This window comes from Petaurus breviceps, unplaced genomic scaffold (assembly GCF_028583685.1).
Source record: "Petaurus breviceps papuanus isolate PSGF00001 unplaced genomic scaffold, PetGlider_PUasm1.0 90792, whole genome shotgun sequence".
NCBI lineage: Eukaryota > Metazoa > Chordata > Mammalia > Diprotodontia > Petauridae > Petaurus > Petaurus breviceps.
In genome coordinates this window covers 17974389-17998210 of record NW_027187347.1, presented here as the reverse complement: position 1 = coordinate 17998210, position 23822 = coordinate 17974389, and the positions used below count along the sequence as shown (strand labels likewise).

Sequence of the window (23822 nt, the reverse complement as noted above, 5' to 3'; positions counted from 1 at the left end):
AGGGGGGTAGCATTTTTCATCACAATTCATTTGGGATTGTCCTGGATCATTGTTTTGATAAGAGTAGCTAAGTCTTTCACAGTTGATTATCACTGCAATATTGCTGTTACCATGTACAATGTTCTCCTGGTTCTGCTCACCTCACTTTATATCCGTTCATATATGCCTTCCTAGGTTTTTCTGAAACCACCCCCCTCATCATTTCTTATAGCACAGTAGTATTCCATCATGCTCCTATACCACATCTCGTTCATCCATGCCCGACTGAAGGGCATCCCCTCAATCTCTAATTCTCTGGCACCACCAAATGCACTGCTCTAATTATTTTTGTTCATACAAGTCCTTTCTCTTTTTCTTTGATTTCTTTGGGAGGTAGATACAGTAGCAAACAAAAGGTCAAATGGTATGCACAGGTTTCTAGCCCTTTGGACATAGTTCCAAATTTTTCTTCCAAACGGCTGAACTCACAAATTGTGACTCCAGATCTTTCTACAGCATCCCATGGTCACCTGTTCTCTTTCCCTCTACCCCTGACTCAGGAGGATGTGAGTGCCTCAAGATCTGAGACTCTTCACTCTCATTTTTATCTGTGGTGCCCAGGTCAGTTCCACAGCACAAAGTAGCTATTTAAGGTTCTCATATGTAGAGTACATAGCAAAAGCGAAATTAATGTTTATAGGTGTTCTCTAAAATACTCTGTGATTCTTTGCACCCTCTTGCACCATTCCCAATACTTTTCCACATTATTACAAAAGGGGAAGAGGTGGTCAGTATTGAAGACCATTTTGTATTTTTCTTTGTCTTATTGGTCTGCAGGGCCAAAGAGTTCCTCACTGGCCGGCTGGCCTCCTGGTGGGGAGCCTATAAATACTCAGCTAGGCTGGTCCTTAGGAAACAGACATAATCTGTAACCAAGACTGTACACAAAGTACACAAGCACAAGAGAGCCTACTGTAGCCTGCGCTTAGCTGTGCAGCCCTCAAGAGCCCAGAGTGGACTGAACACCACTATGGAGCATCACAGAAGGGAGAAGACCCATGACCTGCACCCCTGGAAGTTAACCTAGACTATTAGCTGGACTCTGAGCCTGTAGTGGTTCCATAAACCTTGAAAAGCCATCCTAAGATTCAAAAATATGAGCTGGAGTGCCACAGAAGTATGGTGTAGGCATAAAGTGTTAAAGAAATTTAGTATAAGCCAGTGGTTCTTAAAGTGTGGTCCAGGGGAACCTGGGGATCCCCAAGGTCAAAACTTTTTTCATAAGGACTCAGGGACCCCTACCCTACTTCCCAGGTTCAGTATAAGGGATTTTAGGATGACAGTTTTGCAAATCACAGCTTGCACTCCCAGCAGTGCAATGCTTTCTACTCTTGGGCCAGGCAGGAGTCACAAATCAAACAGCAAAATCAAGACAAATCACCCACAAGACTGTAACAGGGTGACAGAATACTTCTTAAGTCTTCTAATATGCAAATGGACATGATTCTCTTTTACCTACCATGGTGGGAGATGGGAAAATAATGCTTTCTCTGCCTGGAAAATGAATGTAGGTAGTGGGTAAAATTTGGATTTGAATATCAGTCTGGAGATCTACTATCACCTTTTGGGGCTAGATCCGAGCTGCCAGTTGCCTCCATATGCCCCTCCTCATCCTCAACCCCATGAGAGGTAGAGTGAAGCTCATGCTCCACTTCTGCCCTTGAAGGCCACCCCTGGGCCCTGGTGGCCATGGGTCCAGGCCCCTCCACTATGAGGCAGACACAGCTACTGTATCACCAACTACAGAATGCTGCTGGTCAGATGGAGGACTGGGGCCTGACTTATCAACCCTAACACTGCACCCTTAAGACCACTGGGTCTTTTCATCCGCTCTGCAACAGACTTTCCCTTATGTATTGCCTCCCTCAGTGAGAATGACCTCCATGAGAGCAGGGGTCATCTTGCTCTCCTATCAGAGGACAAACGCTTTCGTATTCCTTTTGCACATAGTAGTTATCTGACACTTAATGAGCGAATTAAAGTGCATGAATAGCATAGTCTGATGAAACAGAAAGAGAAGCAGTGTCTTCTGATTCCCAGTGACCTCACAGGCTCATACAATTAGAGCCAGAAGGCACCTCCGAGGCCTTCTAGTTTAACTCTCATTTTTCAGATAAGGAAACCGAGGCCCAGAGTGGTTAAGATACCACAGGGAAGTGACCAAGGTAGGATTTGAACCCAGGTCTTCTGATTCCAGATCCAGTGCTCTTTCTACTCATACTGCCTCTTCCAAGTTAACTTTAAGGGGAAGTTCCTGAAACTTGCTTCATTAACACGAAGCTCACTAACATTTTAATCTCTGAGATTTTCCCATCTCTAGGAGAGGTTTGAAGATGTAGCTCTCTTTAACATTGTTTAATGTCAAACATTCGTTTGTCTGTACTTGGTTCATATTCAAACAACTTGTTCTGCTATTGACTCAAGTGATTTCTCTTTATTTTAACTACTCAGCAGTTCATATTCTGTATGTCTATTCCATGACAATTCTGAATATACTTAACTGATTTTGGCCAAATGTGGTCATTACTGGAGGATATAAAGAGATGCTTTAAGTTGGATTTCTGGCTTAGTTTGCCACTTTGAAATAAAATGGCATTTGATGGAAGTTTTCAAATTTCCAACTCAAATTTCAATAAATTGTGTCAGGTAGGGAAAGATAAATGTCCCCAAATGACTCGGCTTAACGTAGTAAAATGTAAGAGGCATATTGACTGTGATATTCAAAATGGATAAAAGCTGTTTACTTTTCTATTGTCAGTCACATCATTCAGGAAGGGGATGCATAGTTCAGACAACCACTAGTGAGTTGGTTTTTTTTTTTTTTTTTTTTTGCCTTTTGGAGGGCAATTGGGGTTAAGTAACTTGCCCAAGGTTACACGGCTAGTTTTTTTGTGTGGGTACTGCGATCCGGCGCTTTGCCACCTAGCCGCCCCATCACTAGTGAGTTTTAAAAGGCATAAGAACCACTTTCCTAAAAGGAGCTTCCTTCCCATCCCACTATACTCAGATCAGTAAAGCAGGGCTCTTGGTTGTCTGAGCCGTCAGAGAGATAACCTCAATCTATGCTGTGCTGTCAGTTTCTGTCTATCTGGCTCGGTATCCTCATTCTACTCGCCTCCTTAAATATCTGGTCCTCTTCACGCTGACGCCTCTGCTCCACCTGGCGACGGCCACTCTCCTCGGCTTCTCGGATGCGACGCTGCCTCTCAGCCAGCATTGCAAAGGCGTGGATCCTCCTCTCCTCCTGTAGTCGGATGAGTTCTTTGGAGAGGAAGTCAAACATGTCTGCTAAGACCTTTCCTTCCAGTGCGCCCAAGTGATTTTCAATCATTGCCATCTGGAAAACATTTTTCAAAAAGGAATCTTACATAGTGTGACTATCACTAGAGAGGGCTGCTGTGCTGGAACAGGTTAGAGCAGCTAACGCTCCTGCCTGCCTGGTCACTTTTTGACCCTGATTTATTCTTAATATCAAATTATTCAAACGATTTCTAGACGAGCCCTCATTTCAAGCGTCCTTATTAGGAGTATCTCTAGCCACACTATTATATTTCGGAGGGAGAGGGGGAATTTCCTGTGCCCTCTCTGGCTTGAAGGCAGGAATCAAATAGGCTGGGATTTTTCTAAGAATTCAGCAAAGCTGTAATCAAACATGATTTCCTTCGATGTGAGGAGCAATACTGATTTATTATAAAATACCTGATATTTTCACACAATTTTGGGAAACGGCAGGCTCTTGGTAGCACTAATTCATGCACAAAAACAAACAGGGCTGGGAGCCCAGACTACTCTGCGTGCATGAGCCCTCCAGCCCAACATCCTGATCTTGGTCTGGGCCATGACTATTCCACCACACCAGTGGTTCTTTATGGTAGCTTTATCATCCTCGGAGCCAATATGGCTGGTCTTAAGCCCAGAAGAGGCTTGATAACATCTTACGCAGCAGAGTGTTGCTTTCAATCACTGGCTCTGGGGAGGCATTAAAAAAAATGCCTCCCAGCAGCTGGCTGGGCCATTGTCATGCCTACATGTTGGCTTCCTGGTTTGGCGGTTTCCAACACTGCTGCATCACGGTGGGTCATGGTTACCACCATACCCCATAACACAGACAATGCCCCTTGCCCTACATACTGAATGAAGTCCCTCCCCATTGGCTGAAGCCACTTTCCTTGACAGAATCAAACACCCCTGAGGCTTCCTCCTTCCATGTTTGGGTTGGTAACCAGAAGGCAATGCATCCCTACCCACTGCACAGCGATGGTGGCCTTCTGCAACGGTGCCTGTATCTAGTCCTGCTGCTGTACTGAAAGTGGTCCCTTATGATCCCTACTGTGCCTTGCTGCCCCTTCCTGGGACACTGACTGCCAGAGTGATTGGGCGATCGCCTCAGGAGGCCCCGGCTCATGGCATGATTGTAATGTAAAGTTATACTAATTATAGTTCGTCAATACGGAACACCGCCAATGCCTGATAAAACGTAGCGTGTCCTTTTCCGACGGAAGAACAGACCAGACCTTCTCCTCGTGTAAGTTGCGCTGCCGCTGCAAGGCCAACGTCACTTGCTTCTCCAGTTTCTTCACCAGTCTGTCATCTTCCTGGAGCCAGGAGCTGGTCCGCAGTTCATTGATCAACTCTAAGCGCTTTTCTTTTCCTTCAAACATCTTAATTGAAGCAGACAGAAAAGGTGTGATTCAGGAATTCTGAGAACAGAACGAGCTTTGTTCTAAGCACTGATATTTGTCTTAAAATGCTTGTAAGTGCTAAGCCCGGGGAACTCCCACCCTCATGGCCCCCAGTTCATGTGGGTGAAACAATGTGTTTCCCCAAAAAGCAGCGGGGGGTCACTGTGCTGCCACATGCCCCTGGCCGCTGCCATCAGCCCATGGAGTCTCTGGAGCTTTTCTCAAAGACGGGGAGTCAACCAGCACTCCTGTACTGTCAGGCTCCATAGAGACCAAATATCAGGATACGTCCTTAAGGAAATGTACTGAAATAGCCTAAGAAAGAGCACATGGGAAAGGACATTCTCTCCCGGAGCGTCCCTAATGTTGTGCAAGTGGGTAGTATAACTAACTGGCCAGCCTCGAGAGCTCTGGCGAAGGACAGACTGACCCTGGGTGTACGCTCCTTGCTTTCAAACGACATTATCCAATTGACCAAACATGCTTTATTGCTGATGTTTTAAAAGTGTATCTTTAGAACAAGGAGAATGAGCTCAAAGGAAGCCTGAAAGTAGAAGATGAAACAGGAGGTGGAGACTGCGCAGCCCACAGACTTCCCTGAAACGCTGCTCCTTTGCCAGGGCTGTGGTGGACAAATAAATGAAGCTGGAGGCTGGGTGCGCAAGCATGGCTGCCAGGGGATTTAGGAGATTCAGAGTGGGAATGGGGCTGGTGATGGGGCTGAGCCAGACGTGGCGGGGGAGTGGGATGTGTGACGCGGCATAAAAGATCAGCCGAGGCTAGGAGAAATGACAGAACTCGCGGCGCCTGGGGCTGCAGCCGGGGAATCTCCACTTGTTTCTTCCCTGTGCACTGGGACGAGGAGGGAGGGTGGGGAAGCTTTCCCAGGTACCTGTGTTTGTCTGGGGTTATGGCCCATGTTGCTCTAGAGCGGACACATGCCGTGTCCTACAATGGGAGAGTGAGATCCGGCCAAAAGCCATCTATCTGAATCATACAGACTCCTAATCCCTTATCCCTAAATAAGGAGTGCTCAATGGTGGATCCTGAACATAAAGATGGGCTTGGTTGTTTTTGTTCCAAATCTCCTCTTTTCCTTTTTATAGCAAGAGACTGGGCTAAATGAGGCAAAAGTCTCTCTTCTCCCTCTCCCCACAAAAGAAAACCTTCAAAGGCTTTTTTTTCTTCTCTGCCCTTTGAAAAATGGGTGCCTCCTTTTCTGAGCCACATTACCTTCATTTACTTTCTTTTTGCCTTTTTTTGGAAGGGAGAAGGCAGGGCAATTGGGGTTAAGTGACTTGTCCAAGGTAACACAGCTAGTTAAGTGTTAAGTGTCTGAGGACGGATTTGAACACGGGTCCAACTGATTCCAGGGCCAGTGCTCTATTCACTAAGCCGCCTAGCTGCCCCTCTTCATTTACTTTCTTTTTTTTTTTTCAATTTTTTCCTCCAAAGCAATCGGGGTTAAGTAATTTGCTCAAGGTTACACCGCCAGTTATTTCTGGGTGTGGTGCTGAGTATCTGAGCCCAGATTTGATCCCCAGGTCATCCCGACACTGGAGCCAGTGCTCTTACTTGCTAAGCCAGCTGGCCACCCCTCTTCATTTACTTTCTAAGGCTGCCACTATCAGTCTGCAATACACGTTCTCCAGTCTACACTCAGAAGGGCAACCTCCTCAGGGAAAAATTAGTAATACATTAATGGGATAAGTATGCTTCCTGCTCATCCAGCCTAACCTTTCTCATTATCATTAGGTGGGCCCCTAAAGAAGTTGTGACAAAAGAATTTTCCAAGAATTTTTGGAATGAGCTTATCTAAGTGCCTCGATGGTTTTCATCTACTTTTGTTCTTACTTTTCAAACCCAGGCGTCCTTTGCTATATGGAAGATCAGGCAACAGAATTCTGAATTAGGGAATTGGTAAATTAGGAAATAAACTCAGTTTATGCTGCTGTTATATAAAAATGTATGTAGATTCCCAGGTGAAGGGAATTCTTTCATTCAGCATTTCCAAAAAAAAAGAAAGGGTATCTTGCTGCCACCATCGTCATGTCCTTCCTTCCCTTTCTGCTGTGATGCCCAGCTAGGGCAATGGCAGTAATAACATGGCAGCACAACCAGTTTCCTTTCAGAAGAATTAGATGGGTGGTTCAAACTTGGGAAAACATTCTGTTTTAAAAAGAAGTCAGTGGGAAGTGGAGCCCAAGATGAAGATTTCACTGACTGAAATCAAACCACACTGCCCATGGCAAAGTATATTTGTAGGAGAGCAAGGGAGACTGAATACCATGTTCTGGATGACTCGGCCACGAAGTAGCTTTTGTAAGTACACCACAGCCATTTCAATCTCATCTTCTTCCTGAAAAGGGTGAAAAAGCAGACAGAAGAAGGCGGAGAGATTAAAATGCACGGCCACTGGTCTTCAACCTGCCCTCCTGGGGTGCAGAGATGTGGCTACAGAGATTAGACTGAGAAATGAATGTGCATCCCTGAGACCGCCACCTCACTGAAGAAGCTTGGAGGATGTTTAGGAGGCTTAATCATTCCCACTGCTGTCTGGGTGGCAGGTTCCTCACTGACAGTTAGGGTACAGAGGCAGTCATCATTGCAGTCACGGGAAACTTTAATGCTCTGCTCCCACTTTCTCCCTCTACCTCAGTCACATAGGACCGCCTGCCCTGCCCCCCTTGTCTCTGCCCGACCCCACATTATCATCAATTATTACTAGTTCTAGGGCCAGTCCTAGAAAGAATCTGCAGTAGTAGAGCTGCTGGTGTTGAGAATTTGGACGGAGAGAGTAATCCCTTAGAGCTGTTCTTCCTTTCAGACTGGCCTTGCCCAAAATCCCACTAGCCTGACTCCCTTGGCCCCAACTGGCAGCACAGGCTCCACTCTGTAATCTCCCCCAGCCAAAGGGCCAGCCTACTCCTCACCTCTAAACCCTTGTTCTACCCTAACCCCTATGAGGGGGCCTAGGATATCTCAAATGTAGTTTTCCTCTGGAGTGCAGAAAAGTCTTATTTCATTCAATTCATAATCTACAAAAGCCCCACCATTTATTAACCTATGTTCCACTTGGTTTTTCGTCTTTATGTTCTATGGGAAAAAAGAGAAGGCTTAGGTGTGATTTTGGAGAAATATAGAAGGGAATTTTTTACTTCCTGGGCCCCTTTGTTGGAAACCCCTGAAAACCTCCAAAAGATTATAAAGTTAACTTCTGGGGAAACTGAGAAACCTTAGGCAGAAATGACAGGGCCTCAGCAATTTGAAAGGGAAGCAGACAGACCAAGTCCCCGGGCCCCAAGGACAAAAGAACAGGATTGACAAAGGCACCTACTAGGATAGAACATTGTCCAGCAGGGCTTGCATGAGAATCCCAGTCTTACAGACAGCTTCAAGCTTCCAGGTCCCTGCCCCTCACACCCCACAACAGCCCCCCTGCCTGGCTGTGGTTTCTTCCTCAGATCACAGGAACCAGTGCCCAAAGTCTGCAGTGGGGCAAACCCCCACTCCCTCTTTCAGGCAGGCTTCTTTCTAGCTGTGCACATAATCCTACCACTCCAAAGGAGGGCAAAGATACATATTTGGAAACCAGATACACAAGTCTAAACATAACTTCCCAGAGAAACACCCTGCTACACAGCATGGTTAGATTTTAAGGGACTATTGGTATAGAGACAGGAGATGAGGTATCACTATTCCTCAAGCCTAGAAGACCTTGCCTCAAGTCCTACTTATGACACCTAAGGGTTTTGTGACGGTTGGGCCCTAACCTCTCAGGGCTATGGATCAGAGGTATCTCCAATAGAAACAGGGACCATTAAACTGTGCATAAATACATGCAGACTGCAGACCGACTTAGAACACTGCATATTAACACTATCTATATGCTATGGTATTTTTACTTATTTTGTTAAGTGTTTCCCAGTCACATTTTCATCTGGTTAAGTATCTGACACCTCTGTTCTAGGCAACTCTCTAAAGACTATATAAACTGCAGCAGAGGTACTGAATGCCTTGGTAGAGGAGTTTCCTCACCCAGCTCCCTACCCCAAGGAAATCACAGTCCAGTCCCCAGCCTCTTAGTACTTCGAGCACAGGATGGATTTAATGGTCCAGCCTGATAACCTACCCACCATAGCAGGAACCCACAATGTTTCTATAGGAAAAGACCTCCAGAGATTCAACCAACAGACTTTTCAAAAATCTTAAACTGGGGATGACCCCCAAATAATGTAAGCGTCTAACTTTTTTCCTTTCTATGTCACTGATTTATACTGACTTCCAGAGGAAATTAGGTAGGATGGGAGGATTATTTACGAGGACAGTATCAAGATTATGGAAAATTCCCTTCAATAAAGCAGAAATCAGAAGAAAAAAACCATCAAAAAACATAAACTCAGCTTAAATGTAAGAGGGTAAGCAAATATGCTATACCAGCTAGTATTTCTTACCATAGTTAAAAGAAGTATATCCTAAATACATGCTATTAATTTTTAAAAAAAAAAATTTACCTTGTACAAAAGTGGGAATATTTTAAAGTTTGTATTAAATACTAGTTATTTCCTATTTCTGCTTTATTTATGCTCTAATTAACCCTGGAATCATATTGTCTGAAGGGATCTTGAGAGATCATTGAGGAATTCATGCACCTGAATCAAGGCAAGTCACTACCTTGGCCACCCTGGGGCAAATGAAATACCATTGTAGTTGGACACCAATCTCATGACAGCTGCCATTACTGAACATTCCATCTCTCCTTAGACTCTTCCAGGAATTTGCCCCTCCAGAATGTCCTCTTTATCTTCAGTTTCTCCTTACCTATTGGCTCTTTTCCAGCTACCTGCAAACATGCCCAAGGCTCTCCCACCCTTAAACAAACAACAGCAAACCTCTCAAACCTTCATTCCACCCTGTCATGCCTTCAAACTATTGTCTTACATCTTTCCTCACTTTCAAAGCTGAACTCTTCCACTATTGGTTCCCAATCTTACCACTGAAACCGTTTTCCTTAAGTTGACCAACAATCCCTTAATTGCTCAGTAAGTTGCCCTTTTCTCTGTCCTCATCCTTCTTAACCTCTCCTCAGTTTCTGACACTACAGACCATCCTCCCCTCTCCTCTGTTTCCTTTGCCTATGGGACTCTGGTCTCTTCTAGTCTTCCTCCATCCCCTTGACAGGATCATCAGCAATCTTTCCCATCTCCGAACTGCAAGCTTTCTCTCTAACGTCTTTATTTTGGGTCATCTTCTCTTCACTCTTGTAAACCAGCTACACCCCCTCCCCAAACTGGCCTGAGCCCCCATCACCTGAGAAAGGCCCAAAAGCTGAAATGGTCAATGAGGAGAAAGACATTTTTGGCCCACTCTGAGCTTAACCTACTATAATGCTTTGTGTGTTCTGGCAGAACAGACATGCTTTGCTTTGCTCTCTGAGTGAAACCAAGCTTCCCTTCCGGATTCTGCTGACTGGGAACATTCTTCTGACTAGGACCAGGTGCTTTAAATGGGACACTATCTTGGATAATGGGACTTTTCTGATCTTGGTATTTATGGCCACTGTCCTGTTATGACATCCATGTTTTATGACTCTATCCATTTAAGACATTCCTGTTCTTTCCATGTTATGGTTGACACATATGGAGACTATAATTTTGGTCAACACTAGCATCCTGAGTCAGGAGGGGAGGGGGATTGCTCTGAGGATATAGTCTTCTTCAACTGTCCTTTCCTTGAGCTCATTCTTATGATTCCTATGTATGGACCCATATATGTCTCCAACTTTGAGAAAAATAAACATGCACATACAACTTAATTCTTTTGAACAAGACTCTGGTTAAGAGGGGAACCTGATTCAGTTTGTTTCTTAGACCAAGCCTCTGGGCATAGCCTGACCCCTCTATCTCCTCTCTCCATATCATCTCTTCAGTTTCCATGGCTTCAATCATTGCCTTTATGAAGACAGTTCCCAAATCTCTACAAGCAGCCCCTTGAGCTCCAGACCCACATCACTGATACTTGCTAGAGATGGCTCCAGATGGAGGCATCCCAAACTTAATAGCCTAAACACAACTCTTAAATTCTACCATAAACTCCTTTCTCCTTCAACCTTTTCTATTTTTATTGCTAGGATCCCCCACCCTTTTAGTCACCTAGGTTCATACCTTCTAAGTCATTCTCCGCTCTTTTCTCTCTTGTCCAATCATGCCAAATCTAGTCAGTGTGACTTCCAAACAATCCCTCCCTTGGGTCCCTTTCTGTGCATTCACCCAGACACCAGCTGAGTTCAGGCCCGCATCATCTCCCTCCTAAGTGTTGAGTTTTCTCCACCCATTCCATTCTGCACCAGACAGTTGAGGAAATAATATTCCTGAAACACATCCTACCATGTCATTCCCCTTGCTCAAGAATCTTCAAGTGGTTCCCAATTACCTCTAAGATAAAATACAAACACCTCAACTTGATGTAGAAAGAAAGCCTTTCACAATCTGGTACCAACCTCTATTAACCAGACTTACTCTGCATTAGGCCCCAGTGCCTTGCGTACAAGAGGAATTAAGGAAATGCTTGTTGAATTGAGCTGAACACTCAGTAATTCCTTTCTTACGGCTAATATAATAGCATACAAGTTTACAGCTTCCTTTTGGCTTATAGTTTCTTCTGTCTTCACTGAAAATATTCTGTTACTTTGTTGTTGTTCAGTCGTTTCAGTCATGTCCAACTCTTTGAGACCCCATTTGGGGTTTTCCTTGGCAAAGGTACTAAAGTGGTTTGCCATTTCCTTCTCCAGCTCATTTTACAAATGAGGAAACTGAAGTAAGTGACTTGACCAGGGTCACACAGCCAGTAAGTGTCTGAAGCCGAATTTGAACTCATGTCCTCTTCTCTTCAGGCTCAGTGCTTTATTTAGCTGATAGTGGTCTGCTAGGGCAGCTGCTGGGGCAGCTAGGCAGAGCAGTGAAGAGAATGCTGGGACTGAAGTCAGGAACACTCACCTTCCTGTGTTCAAATCTGGCCTTAGTCACTTATTAGCTGTGGGACCCTGGGCAAGTCATTTAACCGTGTTTGCCTCAGTTCCTCATCATAAAATAAGTGGTAAAAGGAAACAGCAATCTGGTATCATTACCAAGAAAACCTCAGATGGGGTCATAAAGATCTGGACATGACTGAAATGAATGAAAAAGTCAAAAGGTACCTGTTTAATTTCATATATCTGACAACAATAATTACATTACCTATCAGTCTTCCTGTATTAAGACTAAATTAAGGTTGCATACCAAAAATTCAGTTTTCTCTAGGTGTATTTTTCATTTATTCATTCTTGAAAAGTTTGGATATTTTAACTTTTAACAAGAATGAAAGCATGAATTAAACCAGGGCTGGAGTGTAGGAGCACTGGTAAATAGGGGAGGGGCAGTTTTCCATCTCAAATAACAACGTTATTGAATTTCAAATTAAGAGCAAGCATATTTAACTCACAGAAGAGCACATTTCCAAGGTTGGTGTTGGAAGTCGAGGTGGTGGTATGACTCTTTTCTGAAGAAAGAAGAGTTTTTTCTTTGGTTCGGGACCTTTCCTCTTCTTATCCAACAGTGCCTGAAATGAAACATGTAATTTTATTCTTTATCTTAGTCCTTCTCTGATATAACCAAATCCTAGCAGCATATATATTCTGTAATTGGAATAAATATGACCACCCTAGGCTAGTTATAAAGTAAATCCCACAAATTAATGTCAAAATGAACTCCTATAAAAATTGCATTGTCACTCTCTCTTATCAAAGAGTTCTGTCCATTTTTATTTAGCATTAAAGTTATTAGATTTTTTTCTATCACTTTTTTTGGATTGTTATGGAATTTTTTTTGAAGTGACAGCAAACCTTTTTATTCTCATTATTTCTGCTACTAATCCAAACTTAAGGAAACCAAGCTAAACACAATTCTTTAGCTTCCTCTAACTTGGACTTCCCATGGATAGGTAATTATCCTAGATTACAGAATCATACATCTAGCTCTGGGAGGGACTCCAGAGGCCAACCAGTCTAACCCCCTCTTTTTCACAGATGAGGAAAGAGGGGCTGAAAAGTAAAGTAACCTGCCCATTTTCCCATGAGTATTTAAGACACATTAAAGGTGGGATCTGATCCCAAGTTCTCTGACTCCAGAGCTCTTTCTGCTGAGAACCATGCCTACTATAACTTTACCTTTTTTTTTTCTTTTGGTCTACCTGAAACAACATTCTACAACATCGAGTAGTTTAGCCAGTTTAATAGTCTGAAGCTTCTTATATTTTGTTAGCAACTGATTTGCATGGATCTGATAAGTTTGGATTGTTTCAAATATTTCTCTTTTTGTCTTGGAAGACTGGTTGTTGTTCAAATATTTCACTGAGTTGTGCTCTCTTTAAAGTCTATATTCTTCTCAATGTTCTATCTCTAGCCTTCATATAGTAAAACTAAGTTTTGCTGAGTAGATAATTTTTGGTTCATGATCCATGCTTATTTGCATATATGTCATATTCTAATTTCTCTGTGTATCTCCTTGTCTGCCTTCAGAATTCTATTGTAATTTTGATTGGAATACCTTGGTGTGTTATTTCTGTCCTCTTGCAGATTATAGAACTGTTACCATATTAAAATATTGAAATTTAACTATACTGGGTGCAGGAGAATTGAATCTTGGGTTTTTTTCCTTGGCATACGTCCTGACAATTATATATGACTACCACCAGTTTTTGTTAATTCTGAAAAGTTTTCTTAAATGTTTTCCTACGATACAGTGTTTAGGCTTTTTTGCCCCCCTTAACTTTTCAGGGTGTTAATAATTGAGATTGCTACAGCATGACCTATCCTCCAGGGCTGTCCCTTGAGTCTGCATGTTTTCTAGATCATTTAATGATTCAATTATTTTCAGATCACGCTTTTCCAGTTGTTCTTCATCATCTACAATTTTATTTTCTGCTACAATAAAGTCTGCAGTTGATTGTATCTACTGATTCTTTAAGGCTTTCTATTACATGACCCATATTAGTCTTTATTTCCATTTCCATACAGTTTTAAAAATCTAACATTTGAGAGAAATCTGATCCAGGAGAACCTGGGCACAAGTCTTACCACTGACAAATACTAACTCTACAATTGTGGGTAACTCCCTTAACCTCTTGGTGCCCTGGGCCACACCTGCACTGGAAGCGGCTTCTTCATTCAGGAGTCTCCTATACCAATGGAATCACAAGTCTGGTCTCTATCCTTGTGCTTTCATTCTGGCTTTAGTTCTTCCTGTGATCTGTTTCCTACAAGCTCCTTTTTTTACTAACTCCTGGGAAGTCCTTGTTAGGGTTAATTCTTTCTTAACCCCTTTAAACATGTATCCATTTGAGAATGTCTCCTGGAGTATCTCCAGTTGTGTCTTTTCCTATCTGTCTCACTTCTATTCTTTTTCTATTTCAGTTATTCTGTAATGTTTCTTAAAATAATAGCTGTTTTTCACTATATATTTTTTTACTGCTTTGGCTGAATTTTATTTTCTTGTAAGCATGTGTTTTGTTGTAATTTTTCTTTTCTTTGGTGTCACAACTGTTAATTTTTTGAGGGATATGTAAGGTTACTGGCCTCCTCTGAACCTCTCACATTGCAGCCTTCACTAGAAAAATCAGTATTCATATCTTTTCTGATTCCCAAAGCATTGTTTGTAATATAAACAATTTTCTTTCACCCGTTCCATTTCTTGCTCATATATAGTCAAAACTATACACTTTAGTGAATTGTTTAATGAATTACTACAGCCAAAAAAGTTTATCTGGTGGCCAACTTCATGATAATGAACCAAACTTGGCTAAACTGGTCCTTAGATGAGACACAGAGTCTGTCTGTTACTGAATAATCTTCCAGGTTGGCGACACTGGCCAAAACTTGGACTCCACTGGCATAACCTTGGAAAAAACTCAAGTCACCTCCATACCAAAGGGGCTCATCAGAGCCAAATATAATTTGGGAGAATAGATTTATATGCTAAAATTATTGCAAGAATTAAGGTTAAAAGGTATGACTTGATCAAGTCCAAAGTATAAATAATAAATCATAGTAACTGCAAAATTTTCTGAAAGGTTAAAAAAAAAAAGATGGCAGAGGGGAGAAGGTGGCAAATCAAGTAGGAGATCTCTGACCATGAAAAAGGCTCCTCTGTCTTTAATATTCATGTAGGACAAGGAGAAATGAGAACCTTTAAAACTAATAGTAAATGTAGGGGGCGGCCAGGTAGCACAGCGAGTAAGAGCACCGGCTCCAGTGTTGAGAAGACCTGGAGATCGAATCCCGGGCTCAGACACTTAGCACCCACCCAGAAACACCTGGCCGTGTAACCTTGAGCAGGTTACTTAACCCCAATTGCTTAGGGGCAGCCAGGTGGCTCTGTGAGTAAGAGCACCGGCTCCAGTGTTGGGACGACCTGGAGATCGAATCCCAGGCTCAGACACTCAGCACCACACCCAGAAATAACTGGCCTTGTAACCTTGAGCAAGTTACTTAACCCTGATTGCTTAAAAAAAAAAAAACAACTAATAGTAAATGTAAATGCACTACCTACATCCTGCCTTCTAAGGTGCCTAGTAATAGGGGAAAACGTGAAATGTGATTTAGTGCAGTTAACTGCTTATATTTGTCTTTCAGAAAATAGTACAATTTCTATAGATTCTTTCTAATAGGTTGTGTGTACATGGAGAGAAAGGGTGGTCAGAAAGGAATAAGGAAAGAACCAGACCAATGATTTCAATTACATAAGAAACCTAGTATTTTAACAGTAATGGCTGACTAATATCATTTTATCTACCAATATGATACGAACAAATATTTCAGTGTAAAATTATACCTTTATGCAACAAAACATATTATATTAGAGTCCTCTTATATTTAAACTACAGAAAAGAATATATTACTGGGCCACGCCAGATTTTCACATATACTATGATCCAGTCAATTTGGCTTGGATGTCTTTTTGCAGGTCCCTGTATATAATATGCCATCTCCTAACTCTGGACCTTGGTCCTCATGCCTGGAATGTACTCTCTTCTAACTTCTGTTTTTCAGAAACCATATATTCCTTCAAGACTCAGGTCAAGTTCCACCTTTTATATAAAGTAAAAACTGATCCCACCAGCTGCTAGTGCCTTCTCCCTAAAACTACCCTCTACCTGTTTTGTATACATCTATATCTGTACATGCTATGTCCTCTAGTTAGACCATAAGCTTCTTGAGAGCAAAGACAGCTTCCACTTTTGTATTTTTATTGTCAATGACATTACAGTGCCCTGACTATAACAGTCACCTACATCTAAAACATGCTTGTTGATTGACTGATTCCTTTTAGAAGGCAGCATAATCTCCAAAGACCTTGTCTTGAATTAATGTATGTGTAATTAAGGAAATAACTTCCTCCTCCCCCGCCCTTCTAAACATCTGCTGTGATACTGTAAAAAAGAATCCTAGGCACGTGGTTCAAAAGAGTCAGACACTGATACAGGAGGGAAATAGGATCTACCCTATTAGAAATAAATAGAAAGCATACGCTAATCGTTTTCATTGAAACTCTGAGGTTTCTATGTTCATAAAATAGTAATTATACAAAAAGTGCTACTGATGACAGATATTATTCACCAGAGTAGTCAAAAGACCCTCCTCTTCACCTAAGATTAAACCAGGCGGGGAAGAGTAAAGATTCCTTTTTGCTTAGGAAGCTTGGATATTGTCAAGCAAAAAGGAAAAAGAGGATGATTTAAACTAATGACAAACATAATGTGCTAGAGCTTTACTATAATACACCTAATCAAAGGTTTAAAAATGTAGTTTAACAAAAGGCTTAGAGTTTAGCACTATTTCCTATTCCATTATCTCACACCTTCTTCCTCCCGTGCCCCATCCATAACTTTTTTATCTTTCAGAAACTATGGACTATTCTCCTGATTAGGGAAAACCTCCAAGGAGGTTTGTGAAGGAAAGACAAGAAGTATAATGGAAGCCAAGAGAGCAAGAGAGTTTTGTATCTTCAGAAACCTCACCTAGAGAGGAACAGTCCACAACAAAGCTGCACCCTTTCTTCCCAGAGAAACATAAATTCTTGACTCCCCTACTTACTGTTACTGCCTGGGTAACCTTAAGGAATGGATTTCATTTCTCTGGGCCTCAGTTTCCTCTTTTGTAAAATAAGGGGGTTAAACTAGATAACATCTGAGGTGACTTCTAACTCTAAATCTCAGATCCAATAATCCCTTGGAAATTCCATTTGGCAAAGCAACATCTTCCTCCCTCTCCTTGGCCCTCCCCCACCCCATCCTCATTTCTCCTCCCACCCCAGGTCCTGAAACACAGCATAACTCCAGCTACATATTAACTGGTCTCTGGCTTCATCTCCCATTATGGGGTTACCACATTCTAATCTCACTGTGGGGTGGCGTCATCATGAGTAACTTGTTCCAAATGCATGAACTACACAGGCAATATCATAGTCTAGATCTAGGGGTAGTTAAGAGTCATTTGTGGGGCAGCCAGGTAGCACAGCGAGTAAGAGCACCGGCTCCAGTGTCAGGATGACCTGGAGATCGAATCCCGGGCTCAGACACTTAGCACCCACCCAGAAACACCTGGCCGTGTAACCTTGAGCAAGTTACTTAACCCCAACTGCTTAGGGGCGGCCAGGTGGCTCAGGGAGTAAGAGCACCGGCTCCAGCGTCGGGATGACTTGGATCAAATCCGGGCTCAGATACTCAGCACCACACCCAGAAATAACTGGCTGTGTAACCTTGAGCAAGTTACTTAACCCCGATTGCTTTAAAAAAAAAAAAAGAGTCATTTGTAAGAAAAGAAAATGTGGCTGCTGTGTACCTGGTGAACCTCAGCTAACTCAAGATCCATTCTTGCTGACCTTTTGAGAAATTTACTCTTTGTGGTGATCACTTTGGGTTTTGGAGCTTTGATCCGAGGCTGTGTTACAAAATCTGGGAGGGAGGCCTCAAGTTCAAGTAATCCTAGGAGAACAAAAGACATGAAAAAGAAGGAATTTGATATAACATTCATTGAATTAATGCTTATTAATTAATGCCCTTTGTACCTACCACACTATTCGAGGAACTAGGAGAGAAAAAAAAATGCTTAAACGTGAAGATGAGAAAAGGGAGGAAGGGAGGAGTGTTGCTCCCCAACTGTAATAGGCTAAGCCTGACTCAGGTAGCTCAGACTGGAGATAAGGAAGACTCTTAGAACATCTCACAGTTAACAAAAGGAGATTCACTTATCCATAGCAGGGGAAGAATATTCGGGATAAGGGAAGGATAATTATTTAACAAGTATGTGCAGCAGCAAGCACCCCAGGTGTACTCAGGGTGGCTGCCAGCACAGGTTCTTGGATCTGCTTTGATAAAGGAAAGCAACTCAAAATGGGTTAACAAGCTTACTTTAATCAGTCAAACATATATCGTTTACCTAGTTCAGGGGAAAAAGGTCAGCACCCCGAACTTCAGAGTATACAGGCAGAATTATCAAGACAGAGAAACAGATCAAGTAGACAGATTTCCAAACTGTCCAACCATTACATCCATACCAAATCAACATCTGGGTTTTTCAAAGCCTGGGGACTCTCAACAACCGCTTCCCGGAGTCTCATCTGATCAAATCACAGAACACTTCTCAAAGTGAGCCCCAAAACAAAGCTACACATCGGGGCTTAGATAGCCTTCTCCTGGCTCAGAGAATGTAACAACCTTATTGACTCACCGCCCAATCAAAAAGTATCTACTGAAAAACAAGCCTCCCACCCCAGGCTCCAGGTGTACTTTAGCCTAGGGGCAGGGAAGATCTTAAAAATTTACATTCCATTACAGTATGTAGTTTTGATTCGACTTGGTATAGCTTCTCAGCCACTGTGTTGTCCCTGACAGCTGCTCAAAAGGATGAGAGAGATACTGTGGACTCTGTTGAAACCAGGGATTTTTGTACTTAGGCCACCCAGAATCCATATTAATTGGCCTAACCCTTTAAACTCATGACTTAAGTCTTGAGGGCAGTTATGATATCTTGTAAAGAAAAACTAGTTTAACCTACAGTAGAACAGGCCCTTAGGACTTAGCACCTATCACAATGACCAACTGATTTCTCCTAGTTTGGGAAGTAAGCTTCATTAAGAGGGTGTTAAACTAAGTGTGAAGACTTAGGCAATCTCAGGAAGTAAAGAAGGTAACAAAGTATGAAATTTTGATGTATTAACAAGGTACTAATGTCCCATTACCCTATTTATTCTATTAAGTTCTCCTTGATAGAATTAGGAAGGAAGAAGACTGGCCATGCCTCTGGTCACTTTAAAAAAAGTGAGCTTACTAAACATATCCAGGACCTGTAACTGAGCTAAGCAGAGACAGCACACAAGCAAGAACTAGCGGCTCTTCTCTTTTTGGGGTGGGGAAATATCATGGGAATGGCAATCTGAAGACCTTCCCTGCCCCTTAAACAGGCTTGAGTGAATGTGAGGACTTTCCCTGATTTGAAAGCAAACCCTGCCCCCCTAATAGCCTGCATGTGGTCACATGGAGCCTTGGGTGGGAGAAATTTGCTGAAGAGTGGAGCAGAGCCCACAGGAGAAGCTTGTAAAAGGGAGGCTTGTTTTTCAGGAAGGCACTTTTGTTACTTGTAGTCAAGTGAGTCATGAGGGTGTGCTGTTCTCTGATGCTGGAGAGGGCTATATTTACCTCTGAGATGAGGTTTTGCTTTGGGGCTCACTTTGGGAAGAGTTGCGTGATTTGATGAGACTCTGGGCAGCTGTTGAGCCCCACAGCTTTGAAAACCCAGATGTTGGCTCTTCTCTCTCTGGTGACTAACTAGGGATGGATGTGATGATCAGACAGCTGGAAACCCTGTCTGTTGAAATGTGTTATTTTCTCTGTCTGTATTTTTGCCTGCTTGTAACTTCTATGAGTACTTTCTCTGAAGTTCAGAGTGCTGACTTTTTCCTCTGAACTAGGTAAATGATATATGTTTGACTGATTAAAGTAAGATTGTAACCCTTTCTGAGTTGCTTTCCTTTAGAAAAGCAGATCAATGAACCTGTGCTTGCAGCCATCCTGGGTATGCTAGGGTGCTTGCTGCTACAGGGATCCAGGGAGGATATTTTCCTCCTACCTTCCCACTGCCCCCCACTGGTTATGGTGCTTTGAAGAAGAGCTCAAGAGTTCAAGGAAGGAAGCAGAGAGAGGCAGCAAGGATGCAGTCTGAAGGACCATAATCTAGCTCTAAATCTATGATCCTCTGATTTGATGGAAGCAGCTAGCTAATAAAAAACATTAAAATGGTCAACTACAGAGTCAAGGCTGGGCATGGAAAAATGAATGGTATTGTGAGTACAGTTACAGAGAGTGAGGGGGAAAGGGGAGTTGGAAGAAGGAGGCGACAGAAAAGAAGAAGAGCTATAGTAGAGTATTAAACGGTGGGAGGGCAGTGTACTGGGTCTGGGTCTGGTTCTGGGACAGATAGAGATGCCTCACCAATTAGGAGCCGATGGCTCCTGGGGAGGAGGTAGTGTGTTGGGTTTGAGTTGGAGGATGGGCCCAAGAGCTACTGCATGAAGGCAGACTGTGAGCAACACGTTGGGTCTGGGTCTAAGCTAGACTCTAGATTCTGCCTTGGCCCAAATTGTCAAGACCATATGAGGTACTCTGTGCGATCCAAGCTACATCTCCACCCCTGCTGTGGCGAAACTGATATGGACCAACAGGAAGAAACTAGCTGGACAAATGAAACTTTAAGAGTGACCATACTATCTGGCTCTTGTGATAGAGAAGAACTTTGGGGATGTGTACCCCAGCTTTTACTTAAGTAAGCAGATTTTTAAAAATTCAAAGAAAAAATTGCTATGATCCTGAAGCCTGGGAGTCTAAAAGAGAGATTGATTCAAGGGAAGAGAGGCTCTCAAGAATTAAACTCTCTTACCATCTCGTTTTTGGATGATTCTGAAAGGGGAAATATAGTGTTCAAATGAGTGTTTGATACAGAGGAGAATTCATGCTTCAGGTATAGATTAGAACAAATGACTTCCAAGATCCTTCCAACTCTATGACTATATGATTCCATAATGTCACACTACAATACAATACAATACAATCTGTTCCTGAACAGGTGGCAGTAGAGAAAACTTTTTTAAATGTAATCATCTTTTTCCATGATGATAAAACTGAAGATGCAATCTCACAAAGCAAACAAACAAACAATGGGGAATGTAATAAAAATCAAAACAATTTTTGTATCTAATAATTTTGGGTGTAATAAAAATTAAAAGAATTAAGAATATGTAAAAAGTCATGTTTAAAATTTTTTTAATAAAAAAATTAAAAAAAACTCTGAAACATTATTATTATATCACTCAAAAGAAGTTAGTCAGTCCACTATGTATGTGAGCCTTCATTATTATTAACTATTGATTCACTGTCAGTTGGACTTGCTCTCTGAATTGTTTTTTAAGTAGTGGTGACAGATTTGTACAAGTTTCTTTATAGTTTTGTTTTTGTTTTTTGCTAGATCTCTCTCGAATGCAATGGCACAAATCTGTTAGATGGTTGGCTAAAGTTAGAGGAGGTGGAACAGTCTGTAGACATCAAGTACGGAGAATCAAATTGTTCCTGGTGGACTCAAGGAGCTTTATAAGGAGATACTCTGCTTCAATCACCTTGAAGAAAAACTTATGACTGTCTCTTCTCCCAGGGTCCACATTATCTTTTAACTACCTCCTCAAAGCCCCCCACCCCACCCCAACTCCCCACGAACTTTTAGTTGTTCCTTCTCTTTTTTTTGCTTTTTTTTGGAGGGGGGAAGTTAGGGCAATTGGGGTCAAGTGACTTGCCCAAGGTCACACAGCTAGTAAGTGTTAAATGTCTGAGGCCGAATTTGAACTCAGGTCCTCCTGTCTCCAGGGCTGGTGCTTTATTAACTGTGCCACCTAGCTGCCCTTAGTTGTTCCTTCTAAAGGAGTACATTTTTCTTCAGTTTCTTTGGTTTGGGTTGTTACTATTAGTATACCTGATGCACATATTTTATAAGCTTTTCCTGAGCAAGAGTTTCTGTTCTTCAAAATAATAATACATTTAAAAGAATAATTTCCATATTCCATATTATTTTTTCCACAGCTATGGCTTTCTTATATTGAGCTTCCTTTTAAGTGTGTTACCCCTATAGTTTGTTAAAAACATATGTTAGTCTATTACACTTATATACTTGAATTTTTCATGATGACTTACCCTCATAGGTGTTAAGAAAGTGGTTTTTGACAACAAAACGTTCTGAATTTCTGTCTGGAAAGCGACCCAATCGAGAAAGAGGTCCGTAGACTTGAGATGCATAATCATTATATTCATTAATAATGTTTCTTCTCTCAAATTTTCCCTCTACATTTCTTCCTTTTGTCATCATTTTTCTGATTGCTGAAATACAATACATCTCCATGAGAAACTGCTTCAAAAATATTGTTCTAAAAGTGGTTACCTAACAAACCATATCTAAATTTACCCAAAGACCACCTCCCAAACTAAACAAGAGTCATGACCAATGTTATAGTTAATGTCCAACAATAATCTCAGTTACACTTATTTTTCTTTTCTTTTTTTATTATGTAACAGGCACTGTGCTAAGCACTTAACAATTATTGTTTCATTTGATCCTTACAGCTCTGTAAGGTAAGGGCTCTCCACTTTATTTTTTTATTTTTTAAAATTAAAATTTATATTTATTTTTAGTTTACATCATTCATTTACACCTATTTTTCTTTCAACAAGCATTTTATGTAGAGGAATATGATGTTTGAGTTTAGCGTATTTTGCAATACTATGCTGAAAGTCATGTATGTGACATTCAAAACCATATCATCACGTGGGAGACAAGTCTGATTCTAGTGTATTCACATGGTGAAAGCTAAATTCAAGAAATATTTATTAAGTACATATTACAAATGCTATACACTAAAGATACAAAAATGAAAGTCTCAGGGATCCTTCTCTTTCACCAAAATTTATACCTATATAAAGCCTCATGGGCTAGTCAACTGTTAAAAAGGTGGATGTTACTTAATCTGACTCCACAGCAGGAGCTTCAGAAGTAGCTGAACACAATATAAATTTCAACCTTAAGCTTAAATCTTTCCCTGAGAGAAGAGTTGGGAGAAGCATTTTTAGTACTGCTCTGTAACCAGAAGAAAGTCACTGCCATACACACTTAAAACCTAACTAAAGATTCACATTGGCTACTTTCTCTTTATTGTACAAACTTCACCTCTGGTCTTGCCACCTGGTAAGGTTAATCGTCTGGAACTCCAGTACCCAAATGAGGGAAACTCTGTGGTGGGCATCTGTCCACTACGCTTCCACCTCCTGATTTAAACAACCCAGGTAATTATTGATAGATTTTTTCTAGAATTCAATTTTTGCCTTTTTTCCTTTCTGACTTTTAACAATAAACTACTATCCATTTCCCAGCTCTGATTGTGTACACTAAGATGATTAAAAAAAAAAACCAACAGCATATTTAATTATACAGTCAGTTTGAGAGCTTATTTCAACCCAATTTTTCAATTTCCATGATCTTTCCTAGGACACAAATTACCTGATACATGTGTGTGTCTAATTTGTGACAGTTTCTCTTCCTTTTCTTCCTGAAGTTCAGACCACTGGGCATTTAAACGCTTTATATTCACCTCATTCTGATCATCTTCACGCTTCTTCAATAAATGTTTGAGGACCTCTAGCTGAAGTTCCTGCAGTCTTTAAATGACAAATATACAAACATATGACATCTCAAATAGGAATCCTCCAATAAAGTGCAGAGGAGTTCCTGTCAAAAATTATTCCCTTTATTTTGGCTAGCACTCATTTGTCAATTATGTATTTTGTTATGTGACATTTCCATGGAAGAAAGCTTAAACTCATACCCTGAATTGATCTAGTACTGACCTAATTAAAATCCTATACTCTTTTGCAGCTGTCAGGGTTTGACTACATCAACAAATCAGAACAAGGAGATTCTTATAATGCAAGGTCACTAGAAAATAATTTCCATGGATAAAAAATCTTTGCTGCTCC

General features: G+C 41.6%; 1 protein-coding gene across 1 annotated transcript in view; it reads right to left on the bottom strand.

Annotated features, from left to right (window-relative positions):
- Positions 1 to 23822, bottom strand: part of CFAP91 (cilia and flagella associated protein 91) — a 55890-nt gene that overhangs the window by 9190 nt on the left and 22878 nt on the right. The window contains exons 5-11 of the mRNA XM_069070032.1: positions 23347 to 23504; positions 21990 to 22172; positions 17596 to 17738; positions 12201 to 12317; positions 7009 to 7080; positions 4554 to 4700; positions 3155 to 3376 (exon numbers count right to left, since the gene is read on the bottom strand). Of these exons, the coding sequence (XP_068926133.1) occupies positions 3155 to 3376; positions 4554 to 4700; positions 7009 to 7080; positions 12201 to 12317; positions 17596 to 17738; positions 21990 to 22172; positions 23347 to 23504 (1042 nt within the window). The remainder of the gene's footprint in view (positions 1 to 3154; positions 3377 to 4553; positions 4701 to 7008; positions 7081 to 12200; positions 12318 to 17595; positions 17739 to 21989; positions 22173 to 23346; positions 23505 to 23822) is intronic.